General features: G+C 53.1%; 3 protein-coding genes across 3 annotated transcripts; 1 reads left to right on the top strand and 2 right to left on the bottom strand.

Annotated features, from left to right (window-relative positions):
* Position 1: 1 nt before the first annotated feature.
* On the bottom strand, positions 2-1,211 carry CSUI_004118 (uncharacterized protein). Its single transcript, XM_068064313.1, has one exon. The coding sequence runs from the start codon at positions 1,103-1,105 to the stop codon at positions 905-907; it is 201 nt and encodes a 66-aa protein (XP_067923713.1). The 5' UTR covers positions 1,106-1,211; the 3' UTR covers positions 2-904.
* A 3,937-nt stretch (positions 1,212-5,148) lies between these two features.
* On the top strand, positions 5,149-8,493 carry CSUI_004117 (leucine rich repeat protein). The gene has a single exon (XM_068064312.1). The coding sequence runs from the start codon at positions 5,452-5,454 to the stop codon at positions 8,032-8,034; it is 2,583 nt and encodes an 860-aa protein (XP_067923712.1). The 5' UTR covers positions 5,149-5,451; the 3' UTR covers positions 8,035-8,493.
* Positions 8,494-9,226: 733 nt separating this feature from the next.
* CSUI_004116 (dna-directed rna polymerase alpha chain rpoa) lies at positions 9,227-17,848 on the bottom strand. The gene is made up of 5 exons (XM_068064311.1): positions 15,236-17,848; positions 14,362-14,453; positions 13,141-13,194; positions 10,515-12,271; positions 9,227-10,120 (listed from the first exon to the last, which is right to left on the bottom strand). Exons 1-5 carry the CDS (start codon positions 16,452-16,454, stop codon positions 9,412-9,414), a joined length of 3,831 nt encoding a protein of 1,276 aa, XP_067923711.1. The 5' UTR covers positions 16,455-17,848; the 3' UTR covers positions 9,227-9,411.
* Between the last annotated feature and the right edge of the window lie 372 nt (positions 17,849-18,220).

Genomic DNA, 18,220 nt, shown 5'->3' with positions numbered 1-18,220 from the left:
GAGTTGGCGACTCCTAGATGAGAAAAGGTCCCGCTTTCAAAAGAGAGCAGAAAGAAAGACATCAGGCAGGTGAAGTAATGCGCGACGAGCCGAAGGAAGAGCGACACCCGAGAAAAGCGCGAAAGTCGAGAATGGCTTGGAGGAAATGTGTAAGGAAGTGAGGACGGATGAGATGTTCAGAAAAGGAGTGCCGGAACTCGGAGAACGGAGAGAACAAAAGGAAGGCGCCATGAGGAGTGACACACGAGAATTTAGCCGAAAAAACACAAAAAAAAAACATCCGGCGCTGCTCTCTGTCGAGGAAAACGGTCTTCACCACCTGTCAGACTGCGTCCCATGAAACAATCCTGACGACGCCCGGGAAAAAAAAATAATAAACGAAAGAGCTCGAACTGTGGGGCTATTCCCAAACGCAGGAAACGACCATGCCTGTCTTTGAGGAACGAAGTGGAGAAAATCAAGAAGTGGGTACCCATAAACGGGCGGGAACTCTGAAATCTATCTGCAGAGGTCGTCGTAGTTTGTTTGTATGTAGTGCCCTGGTGGAGACACAGCACAAGCGCGCTGCGCAGCCGACTGCCGCGAGTAGGTCATGCCGCCAAAACTGCGGCCTAAACAAGATCCGAGGAAGCAATGAGTAAAATAAAGCGTAGGAAGAACTCACACGCTTCAGGACGAGTTCACGGGAAGTAACGGGGTAGCCCTGGCAAGTAGATGCCGCATAGCGGCCCGGGCACGCCTTGCTAGGGCGTGCTCCAGCGCGACATCAGAAATGCCACGGCCTCACTTGGGGAGGCGCTAAAGACCGCCCTGCATCAGAGGTCGCATCCCCTTTGGCGTCTTCCAAAGAGGAGCAGAATGAGAAAACGACTGACAGGCTCTAGCGTGAGCCCGCATCTCTGCATCAGCGCAGGCGAGTGGTGGCCTTTTGGTGTAGCGTGCCTTTCCTAGGCGAGCGCGTCGAGTTTAGGTCAGCCGCCGCCACTACCCCGGAAATTTGCTCCACACAGTTCTGACGAACAATGCTGCGAGCGAGTCTGGCGTTCCGTGAGCGGGTTTGTCCGTCGAAAATAAAGAAGCCTTTGCCTGTCAGTACAGTGACCATAATATCCGAGGCCGGCCAGACAAGCAGCGGCAGCGCGCCGTCGCCGTGTTGCGGGCCTCGGAGGCTCCGCCTCGTTCCTGAAGAAGACCGCACGACTGAGTTCGACATCTGTGCTTGAAACGCTTGATCGGGAATCGCTGCCCCCCGCATTAAGCGGAGAGAGGGTACCTAGGGACAGGAGATCACGCCAAATCCGGTCTAGCTCAAAACCTCCGTGTGCTTCGGCAGGTTCAGCCTAGTATGCTATACTATTGGAGCATTCAAGAAAGGCTAAGCCACCTGCCGCCCGTGAACCCCTTACAACATCATGGCAGGGATGCTGCCCCTCCGTCCGGGGTTGGGAAACCGCGTGTTGTCTCCAGTTAGTTCAGCGTGCAGCGGCCTCCCAAACCTGTGCCCCTCCTTCGACGACGGGGGGGTAACTGAAAGGGGGAATCACGTTTCTCCTACCCTACCTAGTGATGGTGTTCTTTCGAACTCTCCCAACTCATCGGCGAAACTAAGCTCACTGACCAACTCAGAAGGGGCAGGAGCCTCTCACAGCTCGAGGCAAAACCACAACTCTTCGGTATCCACGGTATTTGCCCGGGTGTCCGGGTGGAGACTGGGCAAGCCGCGCCCAAGCAGCAGGGGTACTGCTCGTCGCAGGCGGCTGCAGGTGCGCAGGCATTGTTCTCACACCACGAGGAGACAAGACATCAACTGAGGACACACATGCCACGAAACGTTGTTCTTGTCTTGGAGTGGCAGTGACCGATCTACGGGTCGGAGGACAGGTTCCACCCGTGGAGTCAGCAGGTGGACTACCGGTAGTGACCGTGACAGCAAACTTGTGATATACGGTAGCAGGGAGTGCCGGAGCGAAACACAAAGCCCATGCCTACTCACCCGGAGGGAACACCTTCGGCGTTCCAGCGGCTGGCGGCCGGTTACAAAATCTTATTCTAAGATTCTACCCCGTTGGAAGGCCACCGGCGACTACCCTAAGCGGGGCTGTGGCAAGCTGTGACAAGTGGGCAAAGAACTCCGTAAGAACACACGGGATACAGACGAGAGAATGTAACTCCGGTGCCAGCCGAGCTTTCGGGGCAGGCCGGACGACCGCAGAGCCTCGGAGCAGTGGGTGGAATAAAAAAGAAAAAAGGAAAGGAAAAGGAAGAGAAAACAGCGAGGACTTGAGGTGTCTCCTTCGCTTTCTTTTATTTTTTTGTGTTGCTGTTTGAAAAAGCAGTCGGGAAAAGTGCGGTCCCCAGTATTGAAAGAGTTTTCTGGACGCACCGGCGTGGTAGCTACCTCCTGCAAGTACTGCTCTTCTGGGGAGCGTTATTTTTGTTTGCTTCCTTCTTGTTTTCGATAGACATGACCGAGAGTGCGCTAATTGCCATGCAACGCCGGTGCCCCGGTTTGCCATAGCACACGCGCAAAGCCGTAACTTACATCTTGAAGACGCCCAGCAATCAGATAGCTGAGGCCGGGATGGACTGTTGGGCTGAAGCGCGGTCCTTTCTGAGTTGTCAGCTTTCCCTGTAGCGAAGGCGGAACTGTTCTCTAGCGTTGATACCGTATTAGCACTTCCCCGTGACTGGGTAATACCGTCTGGCTGGTTCTTTCCGGCGACAAGGGTCACGTAACACTACGACGGCCAGCAGCCGAGATTAGACCATTTTCTTCGTTCTACGGTCGTTGGTTTCCGGGTGGGGCACTCGTCTGTCCAGGAGTGCTACACTGAGGCGTAGCTTTGTTACAATACAAGCTGTACTGTTGAACACGCACAGTCATAATGCACGCGTCGCGGTACCCCGCCCTCTTGAGGCCCGGCATCCTGACCAGCACCCGTTTGTTACCGCTGAAAAAGAGCACCCGACGCACATCAGTAAAAGTGCCGGGGTTCTCACGCGTCTGGGCAAGCCGCAGACGAGCGCTCGTCCAGCTTAGTAACTGTTAGGCTGTTCGCGTGTCCGCGCTTCTTTGGCACTCGGAGAGAAAGATTTGTTTCGGGGGCCCCAGGGGATGTGCGGCGGGCGCCATGGGACACGTTGGAAACGGTTTTTCGTGAAAAGTGAGTTCGCCTGTACGGCCGCAGGCGAGAACGAACCTCGGGCGGTCTCCCGGCTCGCCGGTGATTCGGTCATTGAAGGTTTAGCTGTCCTAGGTACTAGTAGTCCGGTCAGCAGTACTAGGTTATTGCTGCATGTATCTTCTTAGGATCAAGTAGCGCGAACACAGCGCAGGGCCAGAGTAGGCAAAGGCAGGCCGCGCCAACGTGCAGTCACTTCAGTCCGCACGTCGCCTTACTAACTGACCTCGGTCAGATGTACAGATACTCGCAGGTTCTTCGACGGTTAGTGAGAAAGCTCTGTTCAAGCCGACTGTCCAGCGTCTCCTCCGCAAGTCGCCAACCGAGCCTTTAGGACCCACAACTCTTCGGACTTTTTCTGGAACAGGTGTTGCCCTTCTGGCTCGGAAAGAATCAAGGCTCGCCCGTTTTATCAAGAAGAAATTATCTCTTCGTCACTGTGCTTCGGAGGAAAACGGTTCTCTCCCGAAGCACAGGCAGTTCTCTCGCATGGGCCCTCGTTGCCTGGCGAGCGAGTCTGTTTTGGGTGGCAGGCTAGTCAGAGCCCAACATGAACAGACTACGAAGAAGACTCTTCTTCTGCAGTTCAACAAGGCACAAGACCGGGCGAAAGAGGACTGGTAGAGCAGCCTAGTACGATAAAGTTGGGGTACGGATCAGAAGCCACAGCCAGAGGGACAGAGAGCAAGTGGAGAAATCGACAGGATGAAGAGAATAACAGGTGGTTAGAGAAAAAAGTCGCCCTGAGGGGATGGGGCAATCCCAAGAGAAACGTAGGACGGAACCGAACGGACGAGTTCAGGAGTTCCAGTTGTTCTTGCAGTGCGATAGAAGGTAGGGCTAAGTTCTGTAACAACGTAGGGAACGTGGGAGTGTGAAAAACAGAGCATGAGGTGTGAGGATATTATGCAGGGGGCAGAATGGAACTTACTACTCGTGGAGGACATGTAGTAATGCTCACTGCGTCCAATGATAAGTTGAGCAGGAAAGAACGCAGTTGAGTGTGGGCGTAGGGCACGGAACTACAACTCCGGCTGCAAGCACTACGATGGGATTCTAGTAGGTTGTTGCACACCTAAAGCTTCGATAAGGCTCTCCAGGTGCGTGTGGCGCTTACACGTGCCTACGCACACCAGTCCCCTACACTCATGACTCGGTGGCGGCTCACGCGAAACACAACGGTAGGGTGCCATCTCGTTGCTGCAGTTAGTGTCCGTGGTCGAAACGGAGGGCACTGTAACGCTGCGCCTCATGTGACAGTGCTTCGCAATGTCGTACATGTTATCACGAGTCGTCAACGGGTCACGAGTGTCCGAAATTGGTTTGTGTACGCGTGTGTCAGCGCCACCCGTGTGGTAAGCGCCTCATTGAAGCGTCTGGCGCGGGCTCAGTATAGGAGATGAGTGTGGACTGCCCAGAGTCTTCGCACCATCCGTTCCAAATCGTAGCACTACATCGCAACCGAGTAGAAAAAAAGCTTGGTTGTCCAGGTTGCCTTGTGCCCCCTGCAACTTCCCGCATCCCGAGTATTAAGTGATACCTGCGAAAGTGGGGGCTCCGAACTGGAAAACATGTTTGTGGCAGGAGGCCGTGAAGCCTCGCTCGCCTATGTAATAGTAGGCATACTCTGTTTACGTGTTCACCGGAAAACCTGGTTGCACGTCGAGATTCTGGAGTGTCAACATCTGCAACAGGGAACCCGAAGCACCCAGGAGGACAGCGGACTATCAGGCGCCAGCAGTTCTCATTGAGCTCAACGAAGGCACGTATTAAAAGAGCATTATTTTTTTTTCTGACGGAGCAGTCTCCTTTCGAGGGTGTTCACACGGTGTTTCCACTGCTGTTACGCTTGCACACATCTGGTGGTGTCTTGCTCCATGGGAGAAGAAAGGTCGGTCTAGGGTGGTATGTGGCGGTACGCCGGACATCTGGAATCTGAGTAATGACCAGCCCGGCCATTCCCCCTTCCAGAAAACGCGGTACACAATGCTGGGTTCCTAAAGTTTTCGAACTGAGCTGGAAGATGCGTTAGAGAGGGAACCACAATGCTTCTGTTGTACGTTGTGGCCCCGTCGGTCGCCATGGAAGGTGGCGTTGTTTGAGTTCCTGCATCTTCGCTCGCTCGGTATTATCGGTTCAGCGGTTAGTCTCGACTCTGCTAATCCCGGTTGTTCTTTTTGTCTTCGGGGCTGCTGCGTTTCGACGGCTTCCACTTAAGGGGGCAGTCTAGTCTCTTGGAAGCCCGGACACCGCTCGGCTCTATGGCATCATGTTCGCTCGCGACACTGGTTCTCCGTCTTCTACTGCCCTTCAGCCGCTGAATCCTCACCAGAGTACGCCATTCATGCATTCTCGTCCCCTGGAGCCGGGAAACACTGCGGCTCGAGACTCTGGCCCTCGTTGTGCTTTCTTGGCCCGTCTGCGTCGGGCATGCGGCTCCAGCAATGAGGGCACCACTGCAGGAGGGTGTTTGAATCTGTCAATGCTCGGACTCGAGGCTCTTCCCGAGGAGGCGTTAGACCTTGGAAAGGCTGCCGCAGTTCTGGGTCTGGAATGGTGGTCTCTGAGTGACTGGGCAAGAGTCGATATTTCCTTCAACGCCATACGGGAGCTCCCGTATGGCGTGCCGGATGCTGAAGTGGAGCGTAGCCCCCGCGCTGAAGTGAAGTACCACGAACTGTGGCCCGTGCTACAGTTTTTCATAGCTCGGGAGAACAAACTAACGTCCCTGCCTGAAGCTTTCTGCGTCCTTCCCAACCTCAAGCATCTCGATTTGACAGGAAACTCGTTAATAAGCTTGCCAGCAAATTTCTCTTCTTTGAGTGCGCTTGTCGAACTGCGTATAGGCAACAATAAGCTACAGAGGTTGCCGAACGACCTTCACCTTCTCCACTCTCTCGCAGTGATAGACTGCTCTCATAACAGCTTGGTGGAAATTCCTCGACGGCTTCTTTCGTGTGCCTGCCCGGCACTTCAGTCTCTCATCTGCTCATTCAACCAAATCCGTCAGCTGTCTGTTGGTCAGTGCATGTGCGCTGGTTCTTGTGACGCCTCCGCCTCTCCTTCCCCTTCGTCTCCAGTTCGTAGCCCTTGCTCTCGCCTCGAGGTACTCGAGTGCGCTTCAAACTGCTTGGTGTCGTTACCGGAGGGCTTCGGTATGGTCTTCTCACGCCTCCGACAGTTGGATCTCAGGAACAACTTTATCTCAGATCTACCGTCTGCCTTCCCGCCTTCAAGCATCCAGCGTTTAATCTTGGCAAACAATCGAATCACGTCGTTTCCAGCTTCCTCTTCAAACTCGCCTCTCGCGTGTCCCCTCTCTGTCTCTCGCGGTTCTTCGTATGGTGAGGTCGCATCTGGCTCTCACGTAAAACCGGGCATTCCTAGCCATGAGCCCTCTGTCCCTTCTGCATCCTTCTTGAGTCGATGCGCACACCTCAGTGTTTTAGACATCTCAAGTAATAAGATCGAATGCTTAGCAGAGACGGACTGGCAATATCTGTCATCTTTAGCAACGTTGGATGTGCGGAATAACGAGCTCACCGATATACCGAACGCCCTCGGGTTTCTACCATCTCTTCAGAGACTGTATGTCAGCGGGAACAGAATAAAAAAGATCCGGAGCAGCCTTATAAATGACTTCGATGATGCTCAAAGTGTCACCTCCAGCCTCGGTCGTAGTGGTGGCGAGAGTTGCGCGCCTGCAAATAGAACTGTAGCAGAGAGGATACACCAACTGAAGCTTTACTTGAGAGGGAGGGCCGGCGGAGAAACAGGGGAAGGTCACACTGGAGCCTCCAAAGGAGAACGACGCCGGAGGATGACTGAAGCTGAGGGAACCACGCATGATACACAGACGACAGTGGAAGAGTCAGGAAGGAAAAACGGCGGAGGGAACTGTACATCTCCGGAGAAGTTTCGTGCTCAGTCGACAAGACGTCACTCCCCTCTCTTGTCCCATTCTCCCACCGTTTCTTCTTTGTCTTCGCTCAAAGATACTGTCCAACGTAGTGACAATGCTCATTCTGTCCTTTCTTCCTCTGTCGCTGGTTCTGAAGGCAATCATAAAGCCTCCCGTCCCCCCCGTCGCTCACTGTCTCGCCTTCGATGTCAGGGTCCGGGAAGGCCAGATTGCTGGTCGGATCCACGCAGAGAGACATATGTAGCCAGAGAGGAAGAAACACGGCCCGATCTAGCTAAAAAGCAGGGTGACGCAGTTGTTCGTGATTCCCTTTCAACACGGACAGCCCTTGCACTCGAAGAAAACAGAGTAGAAGAAGTGGCAAGAGGAGAAGATGAGAACTGGCAAAACAGAGCAGGCATGTCAAGACGAAGAGAGATGCAAAGAGAGGTCAGTTGTCCCCGTGAGTCCCGTCAACAGTCGGACAGAAGGACACGAAAGCCGGGCAAAAGCAGTGATAGATCCTTCTATCAGCCACCGAGGAACCAGGCAATTGTCAGGTGTACAAGGCCGGGAAGGAAGGAATGCCTGCCCCTCCCCGGCAGGAGTTTAGAGAGTCAAGTACACAAGACACTAAGTCAAGTACTGTCGTCTCAAGCTGAGGACGACGCCGGACAAAGATCGTGTTGTGGCAGTCGGCAGGCGGACATCCACGGGATAGGTACAACTCCCTCAGAAGTATCCAACAAAGGAGATAGTGCTGCTGCTTCCAAACCAGCATGCCAGAGAGAAGCTGTCCAGTTAGCGAAGGAGATTGAGGAGATAGACGAACGGATCCGTGAGGACCTCTCACTTGGCCGAGTCGACATTCTCCAGTTGAAACGCGAGAAGGCAAAGAAGATGGCTGCTCGCAACCGAATTATGATGCAGCAACAAGAAACTCTGAACTGAGTAAAGTGTTGCTATGGTGCAATTCCGTTCTCGCTTGGCTTTAGTGAGACAGTGAAGGGAGGCATCATGAAAGAGGTTGAGCTCAGCGTCTCCAGTCCGGTATCATGTTGTGAAAGAAGGGTGACACACACATCGACTAAATGTGAAGAGACTCTTCAACCGTAGTAGTCTAGTTAGGTTCTTGCAATCAGCGATAGGTCTGTCTGTCCACTTCAAGCGACTGGCGGCTCTTTTTTCACGCCGACTACGGGGTCGTTGAATCGTCACTAGTACACGAATTCTAGCTTTGCTGTACTGGATTGGTTGATCCTGACTGGAATGCTTTTTTCGTTTCAGAAGCGCGTGGGTTGGCGGGCTGCTGGCTGAAACCTACGCAGTTCCCCTGCCTGTAGATTCACATCAACAGCGCCAGTTTCTGGTCAGCTGTGTTCTTTTTTTCCTGGTCAAGGACGTGTAGACGAACACACGTGCAGGCTAGAAGCTGGATCACTTGGTGAGGTTGGTACCTGCTCTCGGCAGGCAGCCAGCAACCACAGTAATAGTATGCCTCTGGGACGGCCGGCATGGCAGGCGAAGCTGCAGCCACTGCACCAACAGGTTTAGCCGACGACGACTAAACGCCGCTGTTGCATCGTCCACGCCTGCCGGAGCCATTTTTGTGTAGCTGCGGCCTCTGATAGAGGCGAATTCTGGCAGCTGTCGCCCTTCGCGTTCGACTGCAGCCCTGGTGAATCCGGTTGCGAGGCCTGGAGCCTTGGAAGCCGCTCGACATCTGCGTACGCCGGTATCGAATGCCTAGGTGTACTGGCTTCTATCGCTTCCTGCCATCCTCAGAGGTGCCGACCCGATAGCGCCTACGTAGCAAGTGCACTTAGGTGGGATTCCACTCCGTAACTACTCTACGGGGAAGACCAGTAGTCCGAAGTCTCACCGCAAAACAGATGAGAGAGGATATTGGCTTTCGCTGCGTCATCCATGGCATCTGACTTACCGCGGTACTGCACTCGGGTGCTTCTTCACCTGCTTTTGCCGGTGCTTCCTCGCGGTTCAGCTCAAAGCGCCCGGGAAGGGGACCCTCTGCCCGTATATGAAGAAAAAAGTCCAGTGTGAGTCCACGTCAGACAGGGCCGACAAGGAACTGGTAACTGCCTGTTACCGGGAAGTAGCTGCTGGCGTAAATCCTCCACACTGCACGTTTCATCAACATGGCCAAATGTACTGCTGTAACTGCCTGCTTTGCATGGGAAGAAGAGACCACAGCCAACCTTGAAGCGCATTTGCCCTAAAGCAGGGATAACTACACCGGGGAGAGCTAACGAGGACCTGTATTCCCTCCCGATTGCCAAGCAACGGCTACAGCAATCAGCGAGGTTATATTTAGTCGTCATTGAATTCATGAAAGCCCAGAGGCATGCGCGATCCCATCGGGTCATTCATTACCCAGTCCGGAGCTTCCATCATCGGTTTGGAGTCTGGAGGGTAGCGTACTAAACCTTTTCCGTCACCAAGCCGTTTTAGCGGTTCATTTTCTGCGAGGTCTCTGTACATCCTTTGTTTGTCTCTCCACTCTTCGTCTCTCTCCTTTCTAATAATTGCGCTTGTGTTCACAATTCTCTCTTCTTCTTCTTCTTCATCAAGAAGTCGCTCTTGCAGCTCTGCATCGCTCAAACCGTAAGTCATCACAGGCTTGCCGCCTAAACCCTCCAAGCCCTGCTGCTGCAATCTCTGTCTGCTTGCTTCCAAACGCGCCCGTGACTCTGCCAGCCTTTCCTCTAGAGCTTTCTGCCTCTCAGCTGCTGACACGCCACTTGAACCAGGTGGGATGACAAACTGATCACTACTTAGCCCACGGCCCGGCGGTGGCCACACTGAGGGATGGAAGCCATCCCCCGACGCTTCCGTAGAACACTGGTGTTTTCCGTCCCTCGCCTGTTGCTGCGCTGCCGCGTAGGCCTCTCTTCTTTGATCAATTTTCTCTCGGAGAATATTGTACTGACGGAGAACATCGGGCTTGAAAAAGAAGTCCTGCCGTTGTTGAGTGCGAGCGGCCGATCCCTTGTACGGGTTCCAGGGGACGCCTACATACCTGGAGCAGGGAACAGCAATCGACACAGTAGCTCTAGAAAATTCACAGCTGATAAGCACCGCCTCGGTTCACCTTCCCGTTGAGAACAAGCTGAGTCAGATAGTCGCGGTCGATTATAGAATCTCTCTCACTTTTATGTGTCCCCTCTACCAGCCGCCTCTACTTGCGAGAAAGCACATCCAACCTCAGGAGAGACGTGGCGACGCCTGTCCGTTGGTCTCTTAAAGAAGAGGTTGGAGACACACTGTGCACTGCAAGGCTGTATAGAAGGGAACGCTAAACTCTGAAATGGCAGCGTCGCTCTAGCTAAGATATTCAGGAAGTGCTGCTTATACTGGAAATGTCTGGTCTACTCAAGTTACGCCTACTGTCCTTGTTATTCGCATGCGCTCACCGGTGCGGGTCTTGGTACCAATCGGGATCGTCAAATTCCTCTTCGTTGTTTCCGTCTACCCCAATGTAACAGTGATTGTAGAGCGCATTTTGGATGGCCAGGGCCTGTTGAATGAGGTCATCACAGCACCGCAAGAGTCCCTCTCTAGGCGTAATGCTTCCATCTGTCTGAACTTCTAGAGTTACCACTTCTCCAAGGTTTTGATAAGGCAAGTCATTCTCCAGATACTCTCTCTTATAAGCCTCTCTGTCTTGCTCCGTAGCCTCCACGAATCTGTAACGATCTTTGTGAGTCCAAGAATGGTGACGAGAGGACTGTTCGCTTTTGAAGGTTGCGGGCAGAGTCTCGGAAACTGCTAAAGGTGAACGCGGCGAGGAAATGGCTGGTTCTGCGGTTCGCAGATCACTCCGTCCGACGTCTTTCGTCTTCTTTTCTTTGCGGTCGACACCTAGGCTTCGATAACCTTCACTCAAAACGAATTCGTCTCTTCTGGAGCTGACGCTCTCACCTCCACCTTTCTCCTGGTTGCTTGGCGCGCTGTTCCAATCAGTATCTCTCGCGGGAGACCGTTCTGCCTCATGAAGTAAGGGCGAAAAGCGCTGAGCAACAGCTGCCGGAGCTCCAGCCATTGCCGCACGCAAGACAGCTGTGACCTCTGGACTGAGATCTTCATCTCCTTCCTCTTCATGTGGGAGTTCCTCTCCTATTGGGGCGTTCTCGTCTACAGCGTCCCATTTCGTGTGTACTGATTCGCCTCGTCTCTCGGCGGCGTAGGCGAAAATGGGTATAGGAGACACGTGATTCGTGAAGTAGATGAAGCCTTCCTCATCGCGATCTCTCTCGAGTGAATCGTAGCCGTATTCAGGCATGACATACTCCATGATTCTTTCGATCTTAAAGTCCATATTCACGTAGTAACCAGAATTCACTGTGAAAAGATACTGATTCTTATTCAGAATCTCAACTCCTTCAGGGAGTTGAATGTGTCCTGCAACTGCCACTAAAGGACCTTTGACGCGGAGCTTGGCTCTTAAGGGATGCGTGAAGTTGGCTGGAGGAAGAGGCGGCATAGGAATGCGATAGTACGCTTCAAAATCATCATCATCTTCCTCTTCCTGCTGCCCCATTCCTATTCGTCCCTTCCCCTGCTGCCTCTCATCTCCAAGAGTTGAGTTCTCCCTTTTGGCTTTTTCATAGCTTGACAAGACAGACATCCAGCCAGGTGTTGTTTTTTGCTGATCTTTTTTATTACGATGCACTAGGATCGTGCCGGGAGGGAGTTCTGGAGTGTCACCTGGGTGAGTCCGCCCGGCAGGGGCGGCTGTCCCGTCTTTTTTCTTTCTCTTTCCTTCTCTCCGCGGTCCCTGCTCCACCATCATGTGATACTGCCCCCTCCTGGCCGCTAGCCACGATTCAATCTCGCTTCTTTTGACGAAGGTGAATCGAGGTTCCCTAAAGATCACTTTTCCCAGGTTATTGAAAATGTCATCCACAATGTCCTCTCGGATTCCAGGAAGTGAATAAAACTCGTGCTTGGCTCCTTCAATCTTCACCGCCGTTATGGCCAAGGCCTCAATGCGGCAAACGCTCGTACGCCTCAGGGCGTTCAGAAAAGAGGGCGCGAGTGCGGAGAAACATGTATGAAAATAATAGAAGGCACTACAGCCGGCATTATGAGCGAATAGGGGTTGAATTTGCTTGAAGCGAAATCCAGAAGAAAGAGAGAACTCGCGAGATCGCCGCCGTTCAAAAAGTCTCTGGAAACAGTAAGACAGAGAATGAAGTATCCGGCCTGAGGTTGACGACGCTCGAGAATACCATGCTAAGCCATAGCACGGAACCTTCAAATGCTGAAGATCCCCGCCACATACACAGTAAGTGAGATCGGCCCCCAGGACAGAGGACTGGAGTGAAAACAGAAGGGACTGAACCGTGGTTGCTAGGCAGTACTCTTACAGGCACACAGCTAGTGACGCAGGCGGGCTAAACTGTCCGCGACATTAGATACGCATGCGAAAGGTACGGAGACCCTTATACGTATGTGGCCATGATGAGGTCTAGGAACGGGAAGCAGGCAGTCACTAGAGCACCCCTTCAGAGTCCCGGTGTAGCCCGCATCACAAAGCTTGGTTTATTGAGATGCGGCAGACCGCTGTTTCTTCATTCTAGCAGCTGCAGGCGTGCCGGTAACATAACATCTTCTGCACTGTAAGAGAAAGACCTCAAACCATGCATGCAGCCGAGCGGCGCCTCACGCCTTGAGCCTTGGACATGCCTCCATTCAGCAGATACGTCAGGCCCACTAGCAGACAAAACAAGCGCGGGTAACCGCTTTCATAGGTAGTCACTGCAAGAAGGCCCAGCTCGCCAAGATGTGGTGTGGTAGTAGCATGTTTGCTTGAGAGTCACTGGCGGCACTGCGGAACTCTACTCTGCAGTGTTGCTAGTGACTCTTGCCTAGAGGTGTGACGGAGTCTAAAGGCATGTAGAGGGTTGCGAGTGGTATTTGGTCTGAGGCTTCCTCTTCAAGCCTGTACCACCAATATTTCGGTGAGTTTCTCTGGCTCCAGCCAACAGCGAGATGGCAGGGGCTGCTAGTGCGGCAGTGAAGTTCAGTAGGGCTTACTTGGAGAGTAGAGAGGGGGACAATTTTCGTTCTGATGAAAGGTTTTGACGCTTCCTGATGGCGAGAGGAAAACAGAAACGCATCGGACACGCGTTCAAGAAATCAGGCTACACCTCACTCTAGTCAGGCAGGATAGCCAAGCAAGTGCTTGTCGGGAAGGCCTATTCGCACGACAAGGGACAATTGTAAAGAACGACACGCGCGTCAGGCCAGCTGCGTTGGAAGAGCAACGATCCCTTGAGCGGCACAGTGGCCTTATACAACAGCATGTCAAGTAGGCAAGGCGGCCTCTCACAACCACGCACGGAGACCGGGTTACTGCCTTGGGAAAAGGCGCAGTCTAATTAGCGATCTGTATCTGATTCTAGAATAGCCGTTCTCGGAGTATTTGTGCAGAAACGATTTCTACGTATAACGTTATTATTACGATACATCCCGGTCTAGCTATGATCTTTATGTTCTTAATGCCTGCTCTGTACGGGGGATATGGTAACTTCTTTCTACCTATATACATAGGGCTGGGCACCGAATCCCTGACCGTGACTTTATGAATACGTTTCTGTTAGGCGCTGACTTCCCGGCTAAACATCCCTTTTCTTTTAAAAACACTTCTGTTCTCGCCGTAGGTATATGCATAGATAGGCTGTCACACGGATATCCAACCAGAGACTTTCTACGAATGCAGATATAGAATTATGAAAGGTTCAGTTTCTTGAGCTAAGAATGTAGATTGATGAAATTATGAACCAGAGTTATTACAGAAGGGCGGCCTTTCTGGCGAAGACACAGCGTGCTTGCGGAACTCGGTCAGCATCACATGGTGTCTCAGCGAAGTACCAGTGCGCATGTCAACCGGGCTGTCACCAGGGAGGAACGGCGACGCAAGTGTATTAAGGAAAAGACTGTGAAAAGCTCTTTCTTCTGTTGAAGCGAGTGCATAAAAGTACCCACTTACATATATTTGAATGCGGATAATGGACATACGGACACACCAGATACAGAAGTACTGACAAAGCGGTGTGGCTACGGTGTCAAGGGACGCGGTGCTATTTGATCGAACTAAGCAACAGGCATGCATGTTCGCGTCTGCTCGTGGTGATGCCTCCTTCTTCAACTGACGTGGAAACGAGTGTACTTTACTTTCAGTTTCCAGTCGGGCAGCCGAGGCTTACAGCACAGTGGACCTAACGAAGACACAAACGTATTTAACTTAGCTCTTACGATTAAGCTCTTGAAGTACGGTTGATAGACTCGAAAGTCGTATTTCAGAGGTGGGTGAGGATCGACGTGGAGCTTGCGAAACACGTAAGCCCCTGAAAAGAAAACAGAAGGCACACTCTGCCCGATGAAGTCTTGGTTGCGTCTGCCGGCACACATACGCCTTCATATTCAGAAAGGCCACCGGAACAATGGGAGACGCCATTGAATTAAGGCTCAGCATTCCGAGTCTGAGCTACGCAGCACTCAGGTTCCTAAACAACCTGCCGGATCGGGCCTCCAAGGGGAGGGCTGCATAGTGCGTACACGTCGACGAACCCCTTCTGAGTTGCAGGTCTCAAGCACCGCTCCCAGCCGCAGCTAGAAGTACTAAGGCGCGCGAACATCGACTACAAGCCTTGAGACACAGCCGTAAAATCTTTCTGGTAGGCACTGTGACCGGTGACCTCGCACTAACGAGCAAACCACAGTTCCTCTTTGACGATTTCGCCGTTTTCTCGGTGACAGCAAGAGAGACTCACTATTCGAATTCAGGCCCTTCCTGACAGGCCGTGCAACCGAGGAGGGAACGTCAAACACGTCACGCGTGACTGTGCGGGTGATAACCCAACTCAGACTCCGTAGTAGCACACGTTCACGGTTTTGCCCGTCCACTGCCTGATTTGCCTGAGGTGCTGCAAGTTATCTTCTACCGAACCTTTGAGCCTTTTATCTTTTTCTCGCTGGACAACGCGACTTGTGGACAGAGTGACGCACGGTATCTGGCTAGGGATTTTGTCCCTGCATAATGAACTGCTAATGAGGAGCACTTCCTTCTTCTTTTCTCATTCCACGCCCCTCTACTCGCTACGTCTTGTCTATGGCGGAGAGAACTTACAAGGTGGAGAAGGGCAAGCCTTTATGAGTTTGAGCTGTTCTTCTCTCTCCCCGTCAAGCTGATCTTGGCCCCTGTTTTCTTCCGCCTCAAGGCGCGCATGCCATCGCTCCTGAATCTCCCTCCTTTCTTCTTCTATGCGCTTCCCCAACTCATCATCCCCAAGTTCTAGCACACGCCGATTGACACGCCACTCTTCTGCTCTCTGTCGAGCTCCTTCTCCTTCTTTGCATTCTTCTGATGCGGTTTGACCAGAAGGCCTCTCTCCCCTTGCCGGCGGGGGAGGATGAGGAGACGGTACGATGAAAGAGGGATAAGGAGCCTCCTGCTCGCCAGCTCGTGCTACGTCTTTGCCACCCTCCTCATGCAAGCGGCTGAGAACAGCCGTCTGGCTAAAACACGTGACCCCGTCCCTTCCTTCGAAGTGAGAGAGGCGGGAAGGCAATGACCACGAAAACAACGCTCTGGATACCCTAGGACTGGTCTGACCAGCGTGGCTCCACTCGCGGTCTCGCTGAGAGATGAGTCTCCTCCCTGAAGCTTCATCGTGCGAAGCAATGGGGACGTTATGAAGTACTGTGAAGAACTGGGGGTGCCCCACGGAACACGGAGACGAAGTAGAAAAAGCAGCGACAACGTTGCTGCTGAGGAGGTAGGACTGTGCTCCTGGAGAGACGCCTCCCACGCGATACTGCCACGGCAACGGCTGCTGAGGACCATGAGCTACCGGTAAGAAGACTCGGGGGTAAGATCGTTCTGCTGCTTGGTGTGAGAGAGAGTGTTTGCTTCCCTTCACCAGAGAGCAAGGAGACGTGGAGAATCTGGGACGATCAGAGAGGGAGGAAGGAGGGCCGACGGCAGAGTGGAAAGGCACGCGCAAACTAGTAGTCGACGGAGAAGCCAGCGAAGCTGTTGGGGAAAAAGAATGAAAAGCGTGAGGTCGCAAAGAAGGGAGAGAGCGGAGACTTGATACAGGGGGGCGGGACGACGGGTACCCGTCAGTGGGAAGTGGTAGCGCATGAGATACGAACGGAAACAACATACAAAGACAAACGGTAACAAACGAAGCCACAACGAATGACACCAGCTTTGTCCGCTTAATAGACACTTTATGTGTTTGACTCGGGGGAGCTCGAAGGAGAACAAACCAACGGAGAAGCGAAGTGACTTGTAGACGGCAACAGCTGTAGACTCTCCTCCCTTTCACGCCGGGAGACGCCATCAGAATGTGGTGACGAACTTTCGGGAGAAATGAATGGGTGAATATATCAATATAAACTGTAGCACATCGTCCTTAGCAGCCGTTGCCGTGGCAGTGTCGCACAACAAAGCTTTTCGGAAGCAGGGAAAACGGACGTCAAAAGCGTCCTTGCTATGTCTCTTGCTCCCCGAGTAAGGCCTGTGACATGTTCCAAGTGCGCCGGTCGTGGGCTGGCTGCAGGAACAGCGCCTGCGCTCTAGAAACGTCTGGGAGTGCTAACAGGACGATCATCATACCAGACTGTTTGGGACGGAGGCTACAGATAGGTGGGAAGGAGCTGGGAACACAGGGGCCTCGTCAGGCGTCAAATTTCCGGCAGACTGAATCTTGTCTCTGGTTTTCTTTTATAAAGCTGTAGCCAAGGAACCATGCAGAGGCGCGAGGCTCCCGACTCACACAGGGGAGGAGGGAAGGTGGGGGAATGACTAGTGCACAAGGTGAAAGACGTCGAGACCTGGGTGACGCCTACAATGGAGAAAGGAATCTGCTGTAACCCGGGTGCAAAGGTCCCTACGGCTGTCCGGAGAACCCTGAAGTAGTTGGTTTGCAGACTGTTATTAGAAGCGAAGAGAGATTCGGGAACGTGAGACTGAGCAGCCGAAGAAGTCTCCTCTCTGCACGGTACCGAGTGCTACAGGGCCACAAACAGGCAAGTGCACTCGTCGCTACAAGGGTTGGGTCCTCCTACTCGGAACTTGGTCCTACGTCTCGGGCTAATTTCCTGAAACCGGGGAAGGCTGACACAACCGCAGCAAGTGCTGATCAGCTGCCGCCGTACGGAGATAACCGGGATCCCAGCAAACGCAGAGCACGTACAGACGAGCGGAGAGGTCCCAAACATGGAGGCAGAAGCCACAGCGACTCAAAAGAAAACCATACAACACTGAGGACAGCTCTTAGCTCCGGGAGTACAGTTTTCATCTCCTTCCTCTTCAGCTAGCCGTCTGGCCCCGAGTTTGCAATTTCCAATGGGCGATGTACTGGAAGCGGAGAGATAATGAGGGAAGGAATGCTGCGCGTTGCAGGTTCTGCAAGGGAGACGGCACCCGTCCGCACGCTGCCAGAGAACCGCCCATGCGGGGGCAGCCCCATGTCTTGTTGGGCCGAGCAGTAACTTCGCGTGAAGGGCTTTTTATTGGGTCTTTTCCAGGACTACAGCATCGCTCCCTGAAAGGAGAGAAGGCCTAGGAAGGCCACAAGTCTGCATGAATGGAGAGGCAGACGAACCCTTTTGATTCAGTTCTGTTGAGTGCGTGTCCTGAGAAAGACGAAGGGCCAACGACTGCATGCAGCAGCAGCAACAAGAAGCCCCCCTAGGTTAGCCAGCAGCTCTGCTGGAAGATTTTCCGGTCTTAATCTGCGCGCTTGGCTTCGTAGGGTGCCAGAGCCCTGGAGATGCTGCTGGCTATCAGTCGCGCTTTCGGATCTGTGGCCCAGGCACCTCCTGCCGGTGCATGTTTGGCGCCTCTGAAGAAGAATGCGGCCGCCTGCCTTGATACCCTTCCACTAAGCATGGTGCTCCAGAAAATGAGACTCCTAGTGAGTGGAGCCCGCCACGGAGACTACGCTACGTGAGTTTTTGCATACGTACAGTGTACGAGCCGTAATTTCTTCATGAACCGATGTTCACCTCGGCTCTAGGGTTGCGTGCTTATGTGACACGCACCTACGGGCGAAACGTCAGATATCCCTGCTGACCTCCCGTGTAACAAACCTACACCTAGGAG

This window comes from Cystoisospora suis (assembly GCF_002600585.1).
Source record: "Cystoisospora suis strain Wien I chromosome Unknown contig_1865, whole genome shotgun sequence".
NCBI classification, from domain to species: Eukaryota; Apicomplexa; class Conoidasida; order Eucoccidiorida; family Sarcocystidae; genus Cystoisospora; species Cystoisospora suis.
Note: the sequence above shows the minus strand (reverse complement) of the source record. Positions and strands in the feature narration are given on the sequence as shown.

Excerpts from the sequence above, each read along its gene's own strand:
- CSUI_004118 (XM_068064313.1), bottom strand. The coding sequence starts at position 1,105 with ATGGTCACTGTACTGACAGGCAAAGGCTTCTTTATTTTCGACGGACAA.
- CSUI_004117 (XM_068064312.1), top strand. The coding sequence starts at position 5,452 with ATGTTCGCTCGCGACACTGGTTCTCCGTCTTCTACTGCCCTTCAGCCG.
- CSUI_004116 (XM_068064311.1), bottom strand. The coding sequence starts at position 16,454 with ATGGCGTCTCCCGGCGTGAAAGGGAGGAGAGTCTACAGCTGTTGCCGT. Across the intron at positions 14,454-15,235 it reads GGCTTGCCCTTCTCCACCTT|GGGCTTACGTGTTTCGCAAG; the intron begins GTAAGTTCTCTC and ends TTTTCTTTTCAG. Across the intron at positions 10,121-10,514 it reads TGGTACCAAGACCCGCACCG|GTATGTAGGCGTCCCCTGGA; the intron begins GTGAGCGCATGC and ends TCCCTGCTCCAG.